The sequence below is a fragment of the Octopus bimaculoides genome, chromosome 14 (genome assembly GCF_046866305.1).
Source record: "Octopus bimaculoides isolate indiv1 chromosome 14, ASM4686630v1, whole genome shotgun sequence".
In the NCBI taxonomy this organism is placed as follows: Eukaryota; Metazoa; Mollusca; class Cephalopoda; order Octopoda; family Octopodidae; genus Octopus; species Octopus bimaculoides.
The window spans coordinates 18,078,615-18,099,801 of NC_142941.1; the positions used below are offsets into that span (position 1 = coordinate 18,078,615).

At 37.7% G+C, this 21,187-nt stretch overlaps 1 protein-coding gene across 2 annotated transcripts in view; it reads left to right on the plus strand.

The window, feature by feature from the left end:
* LOC106880659 (protein regulator of cytokinesis 1) overlaps window positions 1-21,187 on the plus strand; it is a 39,999-nt gene that overhangs the window by 12,139 nt on the left and 6,673 nt on the right. For both annotated transcript variants that reach the window (XM_014930704.3, XM_014930705.2), the window contains exons 4-10: window positions 2,690-2,860; window positions 5,177-5,326; window positions 7,379-7,529; window positions 9,089-9,225; window positions 10,532-10,627; window positions 16,815-16,961; window positions 18,650-18,778. In XM_014930704.3, coding sequence (XP_014786190.1) covers window positions 2,690-2,860; window positions 5,177-5,326; window positions 7,379-7,529; window positions 9,089-9,225; window positions 10,532-10,627; window positions 16,815-16,961; window positions 18,650-18,778 — 981 coding nt within the window. The remainder of the gene's footprint in view (window positions 1-2,689; window positions 2,861-5,176; window positions 5,327-7,378; window positions 7,530-9,088; window positions 9,226-10,531; window positions 10,628-16,814; window positions 16,962-18,649; window positions 18,779-21,187) is intronic.

The following is a 21,187-nucleotide window of genomic DNA, read 5'->3' on the forward strand; positions in this document are numbered from 1 at the left end:
GAACTACGTTAAGGGTACACATGTCTGTGGAGTGCTCAGCCACTTGCACGTTAATTTCATGAGCAGGCTGTTCCGTTGATCGGATCAACTGGAACCCTCGACGTTGTAAGCGACGGAATGCCAACATATATATATATAACTTAAGCTGGCCACATCTAGCTTCTCACACCTTCCCTACAATATCATTCTAAAAATTAACAAGTACCTCATCAAAATCTCAGCTACAAAATAGAAATTACTATTGCAAAATGATGTGAATGTTAAAGGATAATGTTCATCTTTCCATGCTTGTGTGGATTGGATGGAGTTTGAGACAGACTTTTTACAGACAGATGTCCTTCCTGTTGCCAACCGTCACACATTTCCAAGCCAGACGTATTCTCACAGAATGTTGGAAATGCATGACACTTCTTGTAACAGTCATAACTATCACACAGTCAAGACAAAAGTCACATACAGACACACGCACGCGCGCGAAACACACATACACACGTACACAAACAAAAACACAGACAAACACAAAATCACACACACAATGGGCTTCTTTCTGTTTCTGTCTACCAGATCCGCCCATGAGACTTTAGTTGACCTGGGGTTATAATAGAAGACACTTGCCCAAGGTGCCATGCAGAACCATGTAGTTAGGAAGCAAACTTCTTACCACTCGGCCATGTCTGCGCATCTGTGTGTGTGTATATATATATATATATATATAATATATATACACACACACACACACACACACACACACATATAATTTCTACATCTGCTTTTCCTTGCTTGTATTGTGGGTTAAGCAAGCTTTTTCAAGCACAGCATCATACCATTTTCTATAACAATGATTCTGTGTGCAATACAGAGAAAGCTTCTACTTCTACTGCCTGTTATGCAACCAACTCCACATAACACACACTTAACATCTCTCTATTTCTTTCCCTTTCTGATCCACCACATTGCATACACGTGTCACGAAGTACTTTCAATCAATTTTGAACCAACTCGGCCACCAGTCCTGACAGTGTCCTTTCTATCGCCCTCAAACATTGTATCCATAGAGTTAACTCTGGGGCACAATTAGAAACTCCTCAGTTTGTCCCTCTCTGCCAAAATTTACGTTGGTTTTGAAAGATACTTCTTGTAACACTCATCACTATCACAGTCAACACAAAAAGTCGCATACAAATACACACAAACGCACACTCACAAACAAAAACACACAAATGCCTCTATAGTGTCTCCCTTCCTCAAAATGCATCCTCCCTGACTCTGCCATCTATTGCCCTGTTACACCTTTAATTTAATGACAGCCATTAAATTTAGAGATATTAGATACCAGGTTGTTGGAAGATATCATTAATGATGTGTGCCCTCCCCCCACTCAATACCTTGGATCTCTCTCTCTCTTTGGTGACAACCAGTACAGTTTCGTCAACTACTCATTTGTCACTCATCAGTGGGCTATTGCCTTGGTGAAAGCAATGTTGACACCCTCAGAATTGAAGCTTTCAACTGTGTTTGGCATGTAAATCTCTTACTGAAACTCCCTGTCCATAAGCTCCACCCATCTTTTATATCTTGGATCAGTAACTTTCAACTGGATTGCCCTATTGTTGCATGTGTTTTATGCCTTTTAAGTATTTTTTTACTACAGCATTTCCTGACTAGCAGTACTTAGAATAAGGTGCTCTATTTTTTGTCAGAAATGCTTATAGGACATAGAAAATTACCCAGAATAGTTTGTGGTGTTCTTTGCTTGTAAGAAGTTTGGCTGATGCTCTTCTCTGTCATACCATTTGCATACAACACACATCTATGCCTCTGCTCTAGCACCTCTATAATCTCACCAGTTATTTCATTGTAGCAATACTGATAGGTAAAGCACAGAATTTCTGGTGTTGGATGGATTAGTGCTTGAAGATGGTTCTCTGCACCTGAAAGGAAGTGAGCTGACATTTGAGCATTGTCAAGGAGGTTTTCTCTCATGGTCATAAGTTCCCACTTAACCACCCCACTAACATGTGCAACACTAAACTAGCTTAAGTACTCAGCTATGGGCTGTAACATTACTGTCACTTACCTTGTTAAAGGACTATCAACCAGATTTGCACCTTTTAAAGATGATTAGGATATGATCTCAAAAACAAGTGAAGGCTATTGACACAAAAGGCATCTTACTGTAAAATAATACTTTAATAATATATTCATCTAACCCATGCTAGCATGAAAAATATAGATGTGCATTTTTTTTTTTTTCCTGTTCTAGGGATAAATTACTTCTAGGTTAAAATATCAGATATTTTTCAAGTCAAGGATTTAGAAACTCTCAAAGAATAAGAAATAATTTATTTTTAGTGGTCGAACATGAAGCAGGTAAAGCTATAAATGATAGTGTATAAATATTAAGTCAAAACTTTGGGTAGAAAAGGTTGAAAGCATCTTTCAACTTTTCCTATCCAAAGTTTTTTTTTTTTACCTAATATTTATATACTATCATTTATAGCTTTATCTGCTTCAAGTTCAACCACTGAAAGTGAATTATATTGCATTTCTTTTTTGTAGAATCATTAAAATAAGTACTTATTATATACTAGTGTATTTGTTACTCGTATTTATTTTCCCTCGCCTGTAAAAATTGTGATGCTTCATCAAAAGTGACTTTTATTTAATTTAAACTTTATTTTATTTCTAGAATAAACGTTTTGCAACATTTACTATTATCAGAGAACAAATTCAAGAAGTCTTTAAACAGATAGATGATAGTCCATCCACTGTTTTCGAGAGACAGGCTTTGGCTGATGATGAAAATGATTTCATCCTATCTTCTGAAAATATGACTGCTTTGAATAATCTACAAATAGAGGTAGGTTAATTAGTCTGTGTGTGTGTGTGTGTGTGTGTGTTGCTTTTTTGCTTTGTTTCAGTTCTGGTTCTAGCATGGGGAATTTATTCCGAGTTAAGTATTATCAACATGTCTGAAAGACAAAATTAGTAGGCTATTAAGCAACCAGCTGACACAGTAATGACTTATATTGTTTCTTTACAACTCTGTTGTGCTTGTTTGTAGTTATAATACTTAGCTCTAATTGACCACCATTGAAAGGAACAATATATGGTTGCAACCAATGGTAGCACTGTAAAATGGTCACATGATTTATTAGCTTGCAGTACTGATCTCTCTTAAGTAAAAGTAGTTGTGATAGTAGCTGTGTATCCTCCTGTCCAGAAACAAATTTCTCATCTTCTCAGTACCTGCAAATTAGAATAAATCACAGACTATCATGAAGGGGAATTAATAGGGATTAAAAATAAAAGCATTTGAAATATATTTTTATATTTAACCAGTAGAAAAATATATTTTGTCTTTACTCTGAGTCCTGCTTTCAGTTAAGTGATGGCTTAGAAGGAATTATATCAATGGTAAAAATATGGCACTATTAAATAAAAGATCCTGTTTATTGGCTTGTTCATTTTAAGTTTCAAATGGTCAAATTGTTGAATGTTGATATACTCACCAAACATTCAATAGTTCATGTGTCCAGTTACCATGCTTTTTTTCTGCTTAGCCAAGGTCGTCATCATCATTTTACATCCATTTTCCATAATGGCATGGTGGAATCTGGTGAGCCCCAGGACTGCATCGAGCATCAATGTCACCTTTGACATGGTTTCTTTGGTTGAATACTTTTCCTAGTGCCAACCACTTTACAAAGTATATTGGGTGCTTTTATGCAACACTGGCCCAGGTGCTTTTACATGGCACCAGCACCCATGAGCCCTCAAGGTTAGGACTGCTCAGCTGAAGAGCAATGTAGGGAGACATGCCTGTATGCAAAAACAACCACGATTTTACTTAGCTTGGTGTGTCTTCTCAAGTACAGCAGACCACCAGAAGTCTCGGTCCTTTATCATCCCCTCTGTGAGACCCAATGCCTGGAGATCTTTTCTCACCACTTCATCCCACGTCTTCCTGGGATGAAAGTTGAGAAAGGATCTTCACATGTGCTTCATGCCAGTTTCTATGAATTTATTGCAGTGCTTCCAAATCTAATAGGAAAGATATGCTCAAAGCAGAGACTTGGCCTATACATTTGCAATAGAATAGACTCTGCTAAAGGCATCCAAGAGCCAGGCAATGGATTAACCCATTTGTTACCATATTTCTGTTAAAATACACTGCTTTTGTTTCAGTTAATTTTGAGCATGGCCATTGCCAGCACTGCCTGAATGGCCCTTGTGCCAGTGGCACGTAAAAGCATCTACTACACTCTCGAAGTGGTTGGCGTTAGGAAGGGCATCCAGCTGTAGAAACTCTGCCAAATCAGATTGGAGCCTGGTGTAGCCATCTGGTTCGCCAGTCCTCAGTCAAATCGTCCAACCCATGCTAGCATGGAAAGCGGACGTTGAACGATGATGATGATCATGGTATTTGAAATGTAAATTAAAATGAAATTTTGATAGAAAGTTTTTAATTTAGATTAATTTAAACAAGAAATTTGTATCCTAGAACCAGAGGCAGTCTTAGATGGGCTGGTAACAAAATGTCGAGCCTTTCGGCCATGGTGGGACTGGAAATGCAGATCGGGAACAGATGTCACAAAGCACTCTCTGATGCTCTGTTTCTGCCATACTTTACTCGTGCTATTTTGACCCGAGAAGTGAAAGGTGAAGCTGACCTTGGTGGGATTTAAACTCAGAACACAAGATAGAATAAATATTAAACATTTTGGCACTGGACCAGCAATTCCAGAGGAGGGGTTAAGTCAAATACATCAACCCTAATACTCAACTGGTACTTATTTTATCAATTCCAAAAGGATGAAAGGCAAAGTCTACCTCAGTGGAATTTGAACTCTGAACATAAAGACAGACGAAATGCTGCTAATCATTTTGCCCAACATGCTAATGATTCTACCTTATAAGATGGAATAAATATCGCAAGGCAATATTTTGTCTAGTTGTAAATAGATAGCAAACTGGTTTATTTACTGCTCTAACCAGTGAAGGAAAGTTATTTAACCCAGGTCAAGTCTTATCAAACCATTCAAATTTTTCCAGCCATAATCACTGCAGTATATTCTCCTCGTGAATCATGACGTTGTAGCTGTTGGTTTCATTTTAATGACTTATCATTATACAGTGTTTAAATTTATTTTTGTATTTTCTCTGCAAATTTCAGGTCATTGAGCGCAAAGCTAAAGCAGAAGAGAAACTACTTGCAATGAAGAATCGTTTAAATGTTCTTTGGCAACGTCTGGAAACACCTGCGGAAACTCGTGAAGAATTTTGGGAAAAACATGAGTCTTTGAAACAAGAAAATCTTAAAACTGTAAGTATTACATAGATAGAGGTGTGACTGTGTGATAAGAAGCTTGTTTCCCAACCACATGGCTGTGAGTTCAGTTCCACTGCATGGCACCTTGAGCAGGCATCCTCTACCATAGTCTCAGGTTGACCAATGCCTTGATTGTGAATTTCATAGACAGAAACTGAAAGAAACCTGTTGTATATATAACTGTTTGTGTAAGTCTGTGTGTCTTAGTGTCTGTTTTTGTCACCAACTACTGTTTGTTCACTGGTGTTTGTGTGTTTACATCCCTGTAACTTAGCCGTTCAACAAGAGACCGATAGAATAAGTGCCAAGCTTCAAAAAAAAGTACTGGGGTCAATTCATTCAACTAAAAATTCTTTGAGACAGTGCCCCAGCATGACCGCAAGTAAAAGATAAAAGCTTTTTTTTATTATATTTTTAACTGTTCTTACTTTATTGTTATTCTTAGTCACCCTCTCATTCCTTTCTTTTTGAAAAGAATATATTTTAGTGTTCGTAAATCTGTTAAACTGAAAACTATAGATTTAAAAGGTTCCTGACTTAGAGATTGAAGAAAATCACAATGGCAGTTATCTTTCCACCTTGAAGGCAACGCTGTTGATAGACTGAATAATTTGCAAAAATATATACTCGTGAGATCACTCAAATTAAAGATCATACTTTTGAGTAATATGAAATCCAGGTTGCCAGATTAGATTGATCCAGTTTCTTCTGGCTCCATAATCTATTGATACTTTCATTTAATTGATGAAAGAAAGAGGAGAGGGGAGCAAATACTTTAATTATGTCTATTAAGGTACAGCCATGGCTGTGTGGCCAAGTGTTTTCTGCTACAGAAACCGAAAGAAGCCTGTCATGTATGTTTGTGTCTCCTTGTCATGATATTGTGTGATAGTTGTAAATGAGTGTCACAGTCATACAAGAACTATCATTCATTTCCAATATTTTGTGAGAGCATGTGTGGCCATGGGGAAGTTTTACCTTGCTTGCAAGTAGATAAAGTTTGGTGACAGGATCTGGCCATAGAGAAATCTGCCTCAAATTTCTAAATCTTGGCTGATATTTAAGACTCCAACAGAGTGAAATGCTTGGTTTCTCATTGATGTTTTCATTAATAAAAATAACCGAAGGGATAATTGTTCTTATTTGACATTTTGTTTCGGAGCTGAGTCAGCCATGGGTCCTAAACACAGTTGTTGGCACTCCGTCGCTTACAATGTCGAGGGTTCCAGTTGATCCGATCAACGGAACAGCCTGCTTGTGGAATTAACGTGCAAGTGGCTGAGCACTCCACAGACACGTGTACCTTTAATGTAGTTCTTGGGGATATTCAGCGTGACACAGTGTGACAAGGCTGGCCCTTTGAATTACAGGCACATTGTTGTTGGCACAGTATACATTCAAAAATGCACAATTGCATTCAAGTTTCTACAAAAGTTTTAAGTTACAGTGCATTCTTTAATGTGTTTGGGGCAGCACTGGACCGATATGGTGTTTTTACACCTTTTTACGATAAGAGAGAAGTTTTTCTCCACAGAAACTGCAGTGATTTTGACTTTGGAATTTGAAATATGTCAAATATTTTAACTAACCTAAAGTTCACTTATGCCTAAACATTGCTTGGCACTGATACTGCTGTAATATATATATATATATATATATATATATATATATATATATATATATATATATATTTACTTTATTTAAAAGCAGCAGAAATATAACAAAAAAAACGTTACTCTGAGTTTCACGTTCCCGTTCATCAGACAGTTTTAAATAAAGCATATTACTCTACCTCTGGTATTTGAGTACTCTTTTTTCCACCTTGTTGCACATTTCATGTGCTTACTCCAGTATATATATATATATATATATATATATATATATATATACACATATACATATACATGGCAGGTCAAGTGACCTCATAGTGTTTTTTTTCATTAACACCGTCTTATTGTTGGTGGCAGTGGTTTGTAGAAACAATTATGTCTTTATTTAACTCTGGCATGTAAACTAATAAAATTGATTTTATTTTTGTATTTGCAGGTGAGTGAAGAAATCCTTCGTTTGGAGGCTCTGAAGCACACTCAGATGGAAAAGGTTGTGACGAGCATGAAGCGAGAGTTAGAGCGTTGGTGGAAAGTTTGCTTCACTCCAAACGAATTGAGGGATAAATGTTCTGCTTACAAAACTGAAGGTATTTCAATAATTCACACCCTATTTGGCTTCATCCTTGATGTTACTCTCATCAGGAATGTTCCTTTGGTGCTTAATCTTCATCTGCCTAGTGTGCTAATGAAGGCTTTCATAAGGTCATCTATACTCGTGCATTCTCATGCTGGGTTGTTGTTGTCTGTTAAGAACTGTCTTAAACCAGTCATATCCAGTCCATATCTTCAGTTTTGTATTTAAACCAGCTAGATTCACTCTCATACAATAACCTAACAATGTGATTCAAGAAATATACAATCACATCATTGAAATCTCAAAGCTACAAGATAATGCAGGATTAATACAAAACAGTGAAGAAACAAGCATTGCATTTGACAGAATAATCTGAATGCGTTAATTTTAAAGTGGCACTGTTATTGTTTATATGAAATACTGTCTGGTCTATTGGTCTCTTTGGTTAACATTGCCAACTGCAACTCACTTTTAAGTAAATCTTCATAATAATTAGGCGCGGGAGTGGCTGTGTGGTAAGTAGCTTGCTTACCAACCACATGGTTCTGGGTTCAGTCCCACTGCGTAGCGCCTTGGGCAAGTGTCTTTTACTATAGCCTCAAGCCGACCAAAGCCTTGGGAGTGGATTTGGTAGACGGAAATTGAAAGAAGCCCGTCGTATATATATATATATATATATATATGTGTGTGTGTGTGTGTATATGTTTGCATATCTGTGTTTGTCCCCCCCAACATCGCTTGACAACTGATGCTGGTGTGTTTATGTCCCCGTAACTTAGCGGTTCGGTAAAAGAGACTGATAGAATAAGTACTAGGCTTCCAAAGAATAAGTCCTGGGGTTGATTTGCCTGACTAAAGGTGGTGCTCCAGCATGGCTGCAGTCAAATGACTGAAACAAGTAAAAGAGAGTAAAGAGTAATCATCATCACTTGGTGTCCATTTTCCATGCTAGCATGTGTTATATGGTTTGACTGGAATTGGTAAGCCAGAGATCTGCACAAGGCTCCAATCTGTTTTGGCTTGGTTTCTATGGTTGAATGCCCTTACTAAAGCCAACCACCCCAGAGTGGTGTAGTGCCATTTACATGTCACTGGCACTGGCCCAACTATGATTTTACTTGGCTTGATATGTTCTTCTCAAGCACAGCAAATCACCAAAGGTTTCAGTCACTTGTCATTGCCTCTGTGAGAGTCAGCATCCATCTAAAGGTCATACTTCACCACCTCGTCCCATACCTTCTTGGGTCTATGTAGAAAGTTTGGCTGTTTCTTTTCATCTGTAATTCACTTTAACCCTTTGGTATTTAAACTGCCTATATCAGGTCCAAATATTCTACCATTTTTATGTTCAAATTGGTCAGATCCAGCCACTCACACATATCCTACAATGTTGTTCAAAAATAGTCACAACATTGAGATCTCAAGGCTGAGTTAATTCACAATTAATTCAAGACTATCTGAATGAATAAACATTACATTTGACAATAAATCTGAATGGTAAAGGGTTAAATAACCCCTGTGTGTTTGAAATGTTCCTTCGCTATAACTTTTTTTTTTTTTTTTTAATACAAGGTGTTTTCACCGATGAAATTGCTGATGCTCTAGAAGCGGAAATTAACAACCTTCAAGCTTTTTATGAGCGACACAAGAACCTTTACAGTCAAGTAAAGCAATGGGAAGAAATACTGGAGGAGTATACTGTTCTCGAGGTGAGGAAACAAAGTTTATCAGTTTCAATGTTGTTATGTGTATTCTGGGTTTAGAATAAGTACACTGTTTCATATGGGGCAGCTAAGATGGTTGATGATGAAACAGGCATCTGACTGAATCAGTAAAAGCATCCAGTCTCTGCCAGTTTAGAAAAGTGAACATAAAATGTTGACTGAATGCTAAACTATAAAGTGAGTAGTATAGATTTAAAGTCAGCGTCTACTGATCATCATTCCCTCTAAGATGTGCATAAAAGGTTAGCTGCATTGGATATTGGTTTTAAATTTTGGCACAAGGCCAGCAACATTGAGGGTTGGGGTAAATCGATTACATTGACCCCAGTGCTCAGCTGATACTTATTTTATTGAGCCGCTGAAAGGATGAAAGGCAAAATCAACTTCAGTGATTCTGCCAGCTCGCTGCTTGGTTGCATAAAATATTAGTAATTATAATTATTGTGCAGTAAATGTATGCATACTTATGTCACGTGAAAAAACTTGTATTAGATTTTTGCATACACTGATTTATTTGGAGGGAATGAAGGTGCTGGGTCAAATCTGCTATGGAGACAGTCTCAGTCCCACCCATGACGTTTTGCAACTTCTCTTTCTCTACCTCTATACACTTAAAGACAACTTCTAGGCCAAGTTGCTTCAGATCATTACCTTCTCTCCTTCATTCAGTAGCCAAAGCCCGACATTTCAGAAACATACAAATGACACATGGACTTTGCAAAGCTGCCTCAAAAGGCTATAACTCTCAGACAGTAGTAACTCTGAATAAGAATTGATTTACAGGGTAACAAGGACTTTGTAGTACTCCTTGCATGGGGCAATGTCTTGAGGACTTATAGCAAAGTAAAATGCACTCAGTATACTCTGTAAAGTGGTTGTTAGTAAGAAGGGCATCATGCTATAGAAACTACACCAAAAGTGATGTATTTTCTACAAAATGAAAAAAGAACTTGCAAAAAATATAATGTACTGGTGGGGTGTGACACACCTTAGTGCCAGCAACATAGTAGGAGCACCTAAAACATGCAACACCAAAGTCGGCTGGTTTTCTTTGTTGCTGTGTGTTCAAGATGATGCAGATTATAAGGATCCATCTAACCCATGTCAGCATAGAAAAAATAGACATAAAATTATATTTGTACTATCACATACTACTAACCAATTATTTTACATTAATTTTCTCAAAGTCCTATTCCTTATGTTGTAAGTATAATTTCTAAAATACTTCTTTTTCTTTTCAATAAATTTGTCATATAAGTGGTATTTAATTTGAATTTTGTTTCCTTTCCAGAAAAAGGCAACTGATCCTAATCGTTTTAACAATCGGGGTGGAGCTTTACTTCAAGAGGAAAAAGCTCGCAAAAGAATTATCAAAGAGTTGCCAAAGGTTAGCATTTTTTAATATTTATATTTATATATTAGGTTGGTGCATAATTATTGCAGCTTTTTTTGCAATTAATTTAATTCAACAAAAACATATTTAAATGATTATTCTGGAGCATATTCACCATCTACTTCAATTACTGCTGCCCATTTTGCCTGGCAGCCAGTCGGAATAATCATTTAAAGATGTTTTTGTTCAATGTTGTTATTGTTTTTGTTGAATAACATTTCCCAACTATTTTGTATCGAGCACACTACACATTTTCTGTTTTTCTCAATCATTGATATTACTATTTATTATTTAACCCTTTTGTATTCAGATTACTCTGTCAAATGTAATGCTTGTGTAGTCAAACTGTTTCGAATTAGTCATGTATTATCTTGTAACTTTGGGATTTTGATGATGTGATTATTAATTTTTTTAAATGACAATATAGGGTAGATGTGAGAGGTAGGATTTGGTTGGTTTGAAAAGAAAACTGGTGGAATATTTTGGCCAGATATGGCCAGTTTAAATGCTAAAGGGTTAACTCTAGGTGAGGTCTGCTTTTGGCAGGTTATCTTTGGCTGAAAAGGTTTCCTATCATTATCTCTTGATTTAATACCAACACCTGGATTAGGGTGACTAACAGAGTTAACACCATTGCAAGTATTCTTCAGACCAGGTCCCTGTTGGGAGATAATTTGATGTTTTGATGTGATACTTCACTAGGCAGCAACATCGACTTCCTACTTTACACATTTTTATGAAACACGACTTTTATAGATTTAAAATTTTTCATTCTTGACTAGAAAAGTTATTATTCCCTGTTCAACTTCAAAGACATCTTAAGACAATAAGCAGGTAGTGATTGCTAGATTTCATTGAATTATGGTACTACGAGAGATTTCACCTATCTCCTAAAGAATTTACTGTCCTGTTGAATGGTTATTGAAATGGCCTACCTGTTTTTCCAGTTGCTGGAATCCCTTAATCAAATTCTCTTGAAACAGTTAAATTAACCCATTTAATACCGACTCACATAAGACTGCTGTGGAGGTGCATGGCTTAGTAGTTAGGGGTGTTCAGCTCGCAATCGTAAAGTCATGTGTTCAATTCCCAGTGGTGCCTTGTTCTTCAGCAACATGCTTTATTTCACGTTGCTCCAGTCCACTCAGCTGGCAAAAATGAGTAGTACCTATAATTCAAATGGCCAGCTTTTTCACATTCTGTGCCGTGCTGAATCTCTCTGAGTAGTACATTATGAATACACGTCTGTGGAGTGCTCAACCACTTGCAGATTAATTTCACAAGCAGGCTGTTGTGGTTGATCAGATCAGAACCTTTGTCGTAACTGACAATGGCAGAAGGACACATAAGTCTGCCCATACTGAAGTGCTTGTATTTTATTAGAATATTGATAAAAATTCAATTCCTGTGTAAAAGATAGTATGGGTGTAGGTGACTGTGTGGTCAAGAAGTGCTGTTTTGAAACTGCATTATTTCAGCTTAACTCCCACAGGGTGACCAAAAGCCTTCTGATAAGAATTTCACAGATGAAAACTGTTTTTGGGTGGTAAGCTTTATCTCTCACCCTATTTCACACTGTCACCTGGTCCTTTATTAACTTTTTAATGGTATGTTCCCTGTTTACAAGCAATCAGAACGGTTCTTTGAACTGACAATTTCTTCGTATTGGTCTTCGATGCTCTGGAAAGAGTTATAGGAAATACCTTTACTTTATTGCTAAGCGATTTAAAAAAAAAAAAAAATTTCAGTTGGTTGGCTCTTGAGTAATATACTGGGAATCTACATATTACTGCTTAGCCCTGCTAGAAAAAGCAGCCAAACCTTTCTCTCAAATACACTCAACTGTCTTATATAAGAACACAGCTCTAATAATGTTGTCCCTACATACTCCTAAAAACTGTCAGAATCTTTCATCAGCTGTATCATTGTGGTTGTCCTGGGACTAAGCAACAACTGATATGTAAAGTAAGATATTTTATGAAACTCCCTCCAGTATCTTGACTATTTTGAAAATTAAGTAGACAGTCTACTCATAATTCATCATCATCATCATCATCGTTTAACGTCCGCTTTCCATGCTAGCATGGGTTGGACGATTTGACTGAGGACTGGTGAAACCGGATGGCAACACCAGGCTCCAGTCTGATTTGGCAGAGTTTCTACAGCTGGATGCCCTTCCTAACGCCAACCACTCAGAGAGTGTAGTGGGTGCTTTTACGTGTCGCCTGCACGAAAACGGCCACGTTCGAAGTGGTGTCTTTTATGTGCCACCCGCACAAGCCAGTCCAGGGGCACTGGCAACGATCTCACTCGAAAATCCTACGGGAGCCAGTCAGGCGGTACTGGCAACGGCCACGCTCAAAATGGTGCATCTCATGTGCCACCCGCACAAGAGCCAGTCCAGGGGCACTGGCAACGATCTTACTTGGCTTGCCGGGTCTTCTCACGCACAGCACATTTCCAAAGGTCTCGGTCAGTAGTCATCGCCTCGGTGAGGCCCAATGTACGAAGGTCTTGCCTCACCACCTCAGCCCAGGTCTTCCTGGGCCTACCTCTTCCACGGGTTCCCTCAACTGTTAGGGTGTGGCACTTTTTCACGCAGCTATCCTCATCCATTCTCACCACATGTCCATACCAGCGCAATCGTCTCTCTTGCACACCACAACTGATGCTTCTAATGTTCAGCTTTTCTCTCAAGATACTTACACTCTGACGGGTATTCACATTGACATTACACATCCAACGGAGCATACTGGCTTCTGACATTACACATCCAACGGAGCATCCACAAAAAGGTTGTTATAAGTAAATTTTAAATATTGTTACTGTTTTCACATTTTATTGCTTTCCACAATCATGAATAAGAATAATAAAATAGGGTAGTGTACTCTAAGTTCAATTTTATGATAACAAAGTACCTTAAAAGCCTTTAATAAAACAATGCAGTAAAACAGATGACTGCTGCAGTAACCACCTTTTTAATGTTTAGAGGACAATGTAAATAGAATGGATAAAATTTCATGAGTATGTAGAAAGAGTGTGTACAAATATTCAGAATATGTTGCTAATGGATGTGAAATATTATGCTCACTAGAAATATATTTATCAATGAACTGCTTTTCTGTGTGTGTCTATATATGCATGCACATATGTGCATAGATCATCCATTGGGATGGCAATATTGTGAAAAATCTATATTGACCCAGTCACATGTAATTAATTCTTGAATAATTTATTCATTTACAGCTGTTAGTTGTTATCAGATGTCAGTAACTATTACTCCAAACATCTCTCTCACTGCCACTTATAGTTAATCAGCTAAGAGTTATGCCATTTCATTGGCACACAGCCAAACACTCAAATGTTGGGTCAACAAATAAGGGGCTTTATGATCATAATAGGCTGAAGGGAGCAAAACCTTTTCAACTTTTCATGCAATTATTGCAATAATTTTTATCACATATACTGAGTATTGAGTTCTTTTTGTTTTGTTTTATATATATATACATATATATATATAAAGCGCAGGAGTGGCTGTGTGATAAGTAGCTTGCTTACCAACCACATGGTTCCGGGTTCAGTCCCACTGCGTGGCACCTTGGGTGAGTGTCTTCTGCTATAGCCTCGGGCCGACCAAAGCCTTGTGAGTGGATTTGGTAGACGGAAACTGAAAGAAGCCCGTCGTATGTATGTATATATATATATATATATATATATATATATATATGTATATATATATATATGTGTGTGTGTTTGTCCCCCCACCATCGCTTGACAACCGATGCTGGTGTGTTTACGTCTCCGTAACTTAGCTGTTCGGCAAAAAGAGACCGAAAGAATAAGTACTAGGCTTACAAAGAATAAGTCCTGGGGTCGATTTTCTCGACTAAGGGTGGTGCTCCAGCATGGCCGCAGTCAAAATGACTGAAACAAGTAAAAGAGTATATATACATATATATATATATATATATATATATATATATAACTAGTATGTTCTTGTGTCAAACACTATTATGCACTGAATATTTGACTTAAAATTTTAGTCATATCTATTTATTTTGGATAATGCCTTTTTGTGTTGTATTTTTTCTGAGCATATCTGGTTTCTTTATGTGTGTGGGGGGGGGGGGGGGTGTATTTTTATGTTTGAAACCATGCAGTTTCTGGTTCAGTTTCACTACTCTTTAGGTGAATGTCTTCTACAAAAGCTTTGTGTTGACCAATGCCTTTTGAGTGAAATTTGGTAGATGGAAACTGTACAGATACTCTGTGTGTGTGTGTGTGTGTACATGCATGCATGTCTCTGTGCATCTTAACATTGGCATAAGCAGGAGCATCAGTGATGTCTTTATTCCCCAGAAACAAAACATCCAGCTTGATAGTTCAACATCAAGCACACTAGAATAGAGTATCTTACTTGAATAAAAGATTTTAAAAAGGCAAGGTACTCTAACCCTTTAGCATTCATATTACTATGCTAAATATAATCCTTATTTATTCATATTCTTTTGAATTTAATCCTGCATTATCCTGTAGTTTCAAGATTTTGATATGATTGTTTTTAGTATGACATTGTAGAGTAGGTGTGAAAGGCTGGATCTGGCTGGTTGGAACATAAAACAAGTAGAATATTTGGGCCAGATTTTTCCAGTTTGGATATTAAAGGGTTAATCAAAAAAGTAGTTGGCATTTGGAAGGGCATCCTGCTATAGAATATAATCTTTATTGAATTATCTAATTTTAGATATGTCTACATGTAAGTCTTATTTCTCCCCCACCCCTTTTCTAAGGCAACAAGCTGGCTGAATCATTAGCATGCTGGAGAAGTTGCTTAGCATTTCATCCACCTTTACGTTCTGAGTTCAAATTCTGCCAATGGCAACACTGCTTTTCATCCTTTCAGGGTGAGTGAAATAAATACCAGTCAAGTACTAGGATTAATGTACTTTATTGGCCCTTTCTCCCAAACCTATGGGTTTTGTGCCTATAGTAGGAGCTTCTTCTCCACTCCCTTAAGGCAGCAAACTAGCAATTGTTAATGTGCTGGGTAGCATTTCTTCTGGCTCATTGTGTTCTGAGTTCAAATTCTGTTAAAGCTGACTTTGCCTTTCATCTTTTCAAGATTAACAAAAGTACCAGTTGGGCACTGGGGTTAATGAATCAACTAATCCTTTTCCATAAAATTGCCTGGCCCTGTGACAAAGTTTGAAACCATTATTCTCCCCCACCCCACCCCTTTATTTTTATTCACATCTTTGCATTTAAACTCCTGATAGTTATATTAAAACTACATAAAACTACCCTCTAACTGCAGTGACTGTCAACAATATTCTTATGTAATGTATAGATGTTGTATCGCTGCTTTCCTTCACCCTGTTTTTATACCCAGGTTTTCACTAATCATTGCAATCCCCACTCCCTACTCGCACCTTCTTAATACCTGGCAAACATGAGGAAGAAAAAGATTCAGTTTAGAAGAGATGTAGTTTGGTTCCTTGGGGTAGGGTGTGTAAAAAAGTTTGTTACATGTGGGTGGGGCACAACACACTTAGCACTCAGTTTCTCTGACGTAGATAGGTCTTCTCTAGAACCTCATATCACCAGACATCTCAGTCCATTGTCATTTCCTCTGTGAGCCCCTCTCCTCTCAGAATTCCTTGTCTTGCATGTTACTCGGTGACCCTGTTGGTGCCGGTGCCATGTAAAAAAAAAAGGGATCTAGTCCACACTGTAAAGTGGTTGGCATTTGGAAGGGCGTCCAGCTGTAAAAACCCTGCCAAAACAGACCCAGTAACCTGGGGTAGTCTTCTACCTGGCCAGCTCCTATCAACCCGTCCAACCCATGCCTTTGTGGAAGGTGGACATTAAACGATGATGATAATATATATATATATATATATATATATATATATATATATATATAGGTATTAAAAAAATGTATACACAGCGTAAGCACACACACACACACTACACACTCAAAATATTGGCTTACTCGAGGCTATGGTAGAAGTTATGTGCTAATGGTGCCATGCAGTGGGATTGAACCTGGGATTGTGTATTTATTATAGACCTGTCAACCTATAATATAGAATGTTTAATATTCTGTTTAAAAATTCCAAATTCTAGTTGTGTCTGACTCTTGTTTTACTATATATCTTTTTCTTTTCTTCAAATTTTGCAGCTAGAAGCTAACCTCCAGGAATTGATCAATAATTGGGAAGAAGAACAAAAATTAAAGTTCTCAATTTATGGAATGGAGTTCTCAGAATATGTTTCACAGCGCTACAAAACAATTCATGATGAGAAAGAGCGTGAAAAAGAACAGCGAGTAAGTATCATTATTACATGAATTTTTATAGGTGTCATTTGTGAAAAGCTCATTAAAGCATTGGATAAAATGCTTTGCAGTATTTGTTCTGCCCCCTTGTTGTCTGAGTTCAAATCCCACCCAGGTCAGTTTTGTCTTTTGTCCCTATAAGGTCAATAAAATAAAATACCAGTGAAGTACCGGGGTTAATTTAATCAACTATATGCCTTGTATATTTGTTCTTCCCCTTTGTCATCATCATCCTTTAATATATTTTCCATGCTGGCATGGGTTGGACTGGTCTGAGCTCAAATCCCACAAAAGTCACTTTTGCCCTTCATCCATACAAAGTCAACAGATAATGTACCAGTGAAGTTCTGGGGTTGATCTAATCGACTAATCCTTTCACCAAATTTTTGGCCTTGTACTTATGTTAAAAATTACTTTAATTTGGATGGCCAAGATGATTTGTGGTATCTTGTTCAATTAAATACTTAGTTTGAATTTTTCCCAGGTCAGCTTACTTTTCAGTCAATAACTATGGCTTTCTAACGAGAAATTAGTTTTGTCTGATCAGTAATTTTTAAACTGCTGGTACCACTTAAAAAGCACTCAGTACACTCTTTGGAGTGATTGGCATTTGGAGGGCATCCAGCCATAGAAACCAAGTCAAAACAGACTATGGACCTGGGGCAGCCAATGGCTTTATCAGTTCCTGTCAAGTTATCTGACCCATGCCAGCATGGAAAACAGACATTAAATGATAATGTGGCATAAAAAAATCACCTAGTACATGCTGTAAAGTGGTTGGCATTAGGAAGGGCATCCAGCCATAGTAACCATGCCAAAACACATTGTGGTCCTTAAACCCATTGTATCCTGTTAAACCATCTAACCTATGCTAGCATAGAACACTGACATTAGATGATGTGTGATTGTCATACTGCAGCTATAAACTTTAATTATTTGCGGTTATCAGTTTCATATGTTACAGGCATGTTAAAGTCTTGCTGTTTTGAATTGGCTTGGTGGTTTGGGTGTTTGACTCACAATCATGAGGTCCTGAGTTCGGTTCCTGGCAGCATGTTGTCTCATTGAGCAAAACATTTTATTTCACATTGCTTCAGTCTACACAGCTGGCAAAAATGAGTACATTACGAGTATGCGTGTCTATGGAGTGCTCAGCCACTTGCACGTTAATTTCACGAGCAGGCTGTTCCGTTGATCAGATCAACTGGAACCCTACTCATTATGGCCCACAGAGTGCCAGCTAATTGTCATGTTTGGAAAAGAATCTGTTGTGACTTATAATCATTACTCTTCATACAGTCCTGCTAGCTGGTTATTAACTCCCTATCTTCAGATTGTGTTGTTTATATGTGTACATGAAGACCTCTCCATATAGGTGCAGGTATGGCTGTTTGCTTCCCAACCACATGGTTTTGGGTTCAGTCCTACTACATGGCACCTTGGGCAAGTGTCTTCTACTATAGCCTCAGGCTGACCAAAGCATTGTGAGTGAATTTGGTAAACAGAAACTGAAAGAAACCTCCCACCACCACTTGACAACTGGTGTTGGTGTGTTTATGTCCCTGTAACTTCCTGATTTGGTAAAAGAGACTGATAAAATAAGTACCAGGCTTGATAAAATTAATTACTCAGAAGATAAGAGATATATATATGAAACATTTGCATTCTCTTATCTACAGCAAAAAACACGGGCCCTACAGATGGAATCAGATATTAAATTTGGTACCAAACCAGCTATCACTCCAAAGAAACGAGGAGCCCGAATGCCGGTCACACCATCTATGTTGGCAATGAATAAAACTCGAAGGGTAAGTAAGAAGCAAATATTAATATCCTCCTTATTCTTTAACATGTTAACGACCATTTGTACCACTGATGGTTCATTGTGAATTTCACACAACTGCCATATGCACCACCAGTGGTACATTTTACATAATTTGAAAAAAATATTTTATTCTGTATCTCTGACATGGTTTTCAGGATATTTAAATAACGTTAGTGCTAAATATTAAAGTTTAATTATGAAATACTGTATAAATGCAAAAAAAATTAGATTTCCTTGTAATTAAATATCGAGAGCAATAGTGCATCACTAATAAGTAAAAATTGAGACCATTACCTTCTCTGCTGAGGAAACAACCTTGGTCTTTTTTAGAGCAGGTAAGGAGGGAAAGTTTCCACTGCATGTAATGTCAGATTTTCCTGTGATATGATCAGCCTGGTGTGCTTTTGATCAGGTGTCATAAGACATGGTACCCATCCGGTAGAAGCCTTTGTTATGCTAAGTTCATTGTGTAGAATATCCTCAATTTTCTCACAGGATATGCTAGTAGCATTGGCTATTTGGTTTATAGTCAATTGTCTGTCATCCATCACCATGTGGTGAACACAGTCAATGTTTTCCTTGATGGGTGACATCTTCAAGACTCTCCTATCCCTCTTAAATTCAGCTGCCCACTTTTGCTCAATTGGTAAAGCGAGAGCGTTATCCCCTCATGTAGCAACAATGTCAACATGAATGTTCTTGAGGACTAAATCCTTTTCCTGCAGGTACTTGATAACGTCATGATGCCAAATTTTATCCATTTCAAAAGAAGTTGCTATTAGTTACTTAGGAAATCTTTGAACAGTCGGATGTTAGTTTATCTGGAAAAAGAAAAAAAACCAATGCAATTATTAAGAGTTGAAATTAATGTATACAACATTTCACAGATCTAGCAACACTCCTTCACAGCCAATGAATTTTTCAGTCCGCCCTCATCATCGTCGTTTAACGTCCGCTTTCCATGCTAGCATGGGTTGGACAATTTGACTGAGGACTGGTGAAACCAGATGGCTACACCAGGCTCCAATCTGATTTGGCAAAGTTTCTACAGCTGGATGCCCTTCCTAATGCCAACCACTCCGAGAGTGTAGTGGGTGCTTTTAAGTGCCACCGGCACGAAGGCCAGTCAGGCGGTACTGGCAACGGCCACGCTCAAAATGGAGTATTTTACGTGCCACCTGCACAGCAGCCAGTCCAGCGGCACTGGCAACAATCTCGCTCAAATGTCTTTACACGTGCCAGGAAGGCGATGCTGGGCACAGGTGCCATGCTCAGTTACACCTACTGAAAAATGGGCTCAATGTTAGTTCTAGGTAAATTCCACTCCAGTAAATTTCATTATAGGTAATATGAATATATTTTAAATCACATTTTATTCACATATTTACATAAAAATGATGGCAAGTACATAAAAATAAAGTTATGAAAAGAAGTTTAATATATTTGAAGAGAATTCTTTTAAAACAAATTGCGTGCAATATTTCTTAAAAATTGCAGAATGTTTTCAGATTGATAATTCTCAACTAGCTTCTTTAGTTGTGCATCAATCATTTGATAGGACTCTTTTTCTTTTGTCGAGTCCCCATGTTGAATGTGTGCAATTTTCGTCTGGCTTAAGCCCTTCTTCAGTCTTAAAGACATTGCAAAGTTACCACAAATTTGGATGTGTGGATGTTATCGATGACCGCAAAGCATTGTGGAACCCTTCTACCGAATTATTTGCTCTTGGCAAGTGATTTAAAACACGGTCATGTATATTCCAGAGTTGGACAGGAAACTCTGGGATTTCTCTTCATCAATGAAGGCTGCGTCCTCTTACAGTCCCAATGTATGAATTCTCAAAATAAGTGATAAACTCAGAAGGGATGCTTTCATCTTCAGACAAATCTTCAAATCCATTGACATCCTCTTCAATTGGTAAAAATGCTGAAGCGCAAAAACACTTAATTTTAAGCTGAAAACTTTCATCAGTGTTGTATCTCCTACTCTCACCAAGTGCTCATATCTTCCACCAAATAGACTGTCTGAGATGAAAAACACACCCAACTACTTCTAAATGCAGAAATAGAGAAACAAATGAATTATGGAGAGTTTTTTCAAAGTCCAGGAAACAGGTTGCAGATTGACAATTTGACCTTAGATCCCACACAGCAGACGGATCACGATTTAAAAGTCCTGTCACAGGCCCAATTTTCTGAGCTTTCTAGATCATCCAAGCCTTTTTCTGAGGAAAAAGAACTAAAATTCTGTCTGAGTCAATGTCAATGACCAAAAACAAGGGCCCAGTTTCTAAGTACCTAACTGCAGCAGGAATTTCAAACCCTGAACGACAAGTTGAAAGTGCTGGGATTCCTAAAGCATGCTGCCTCCAGTTACATATGTTATGTGAAAG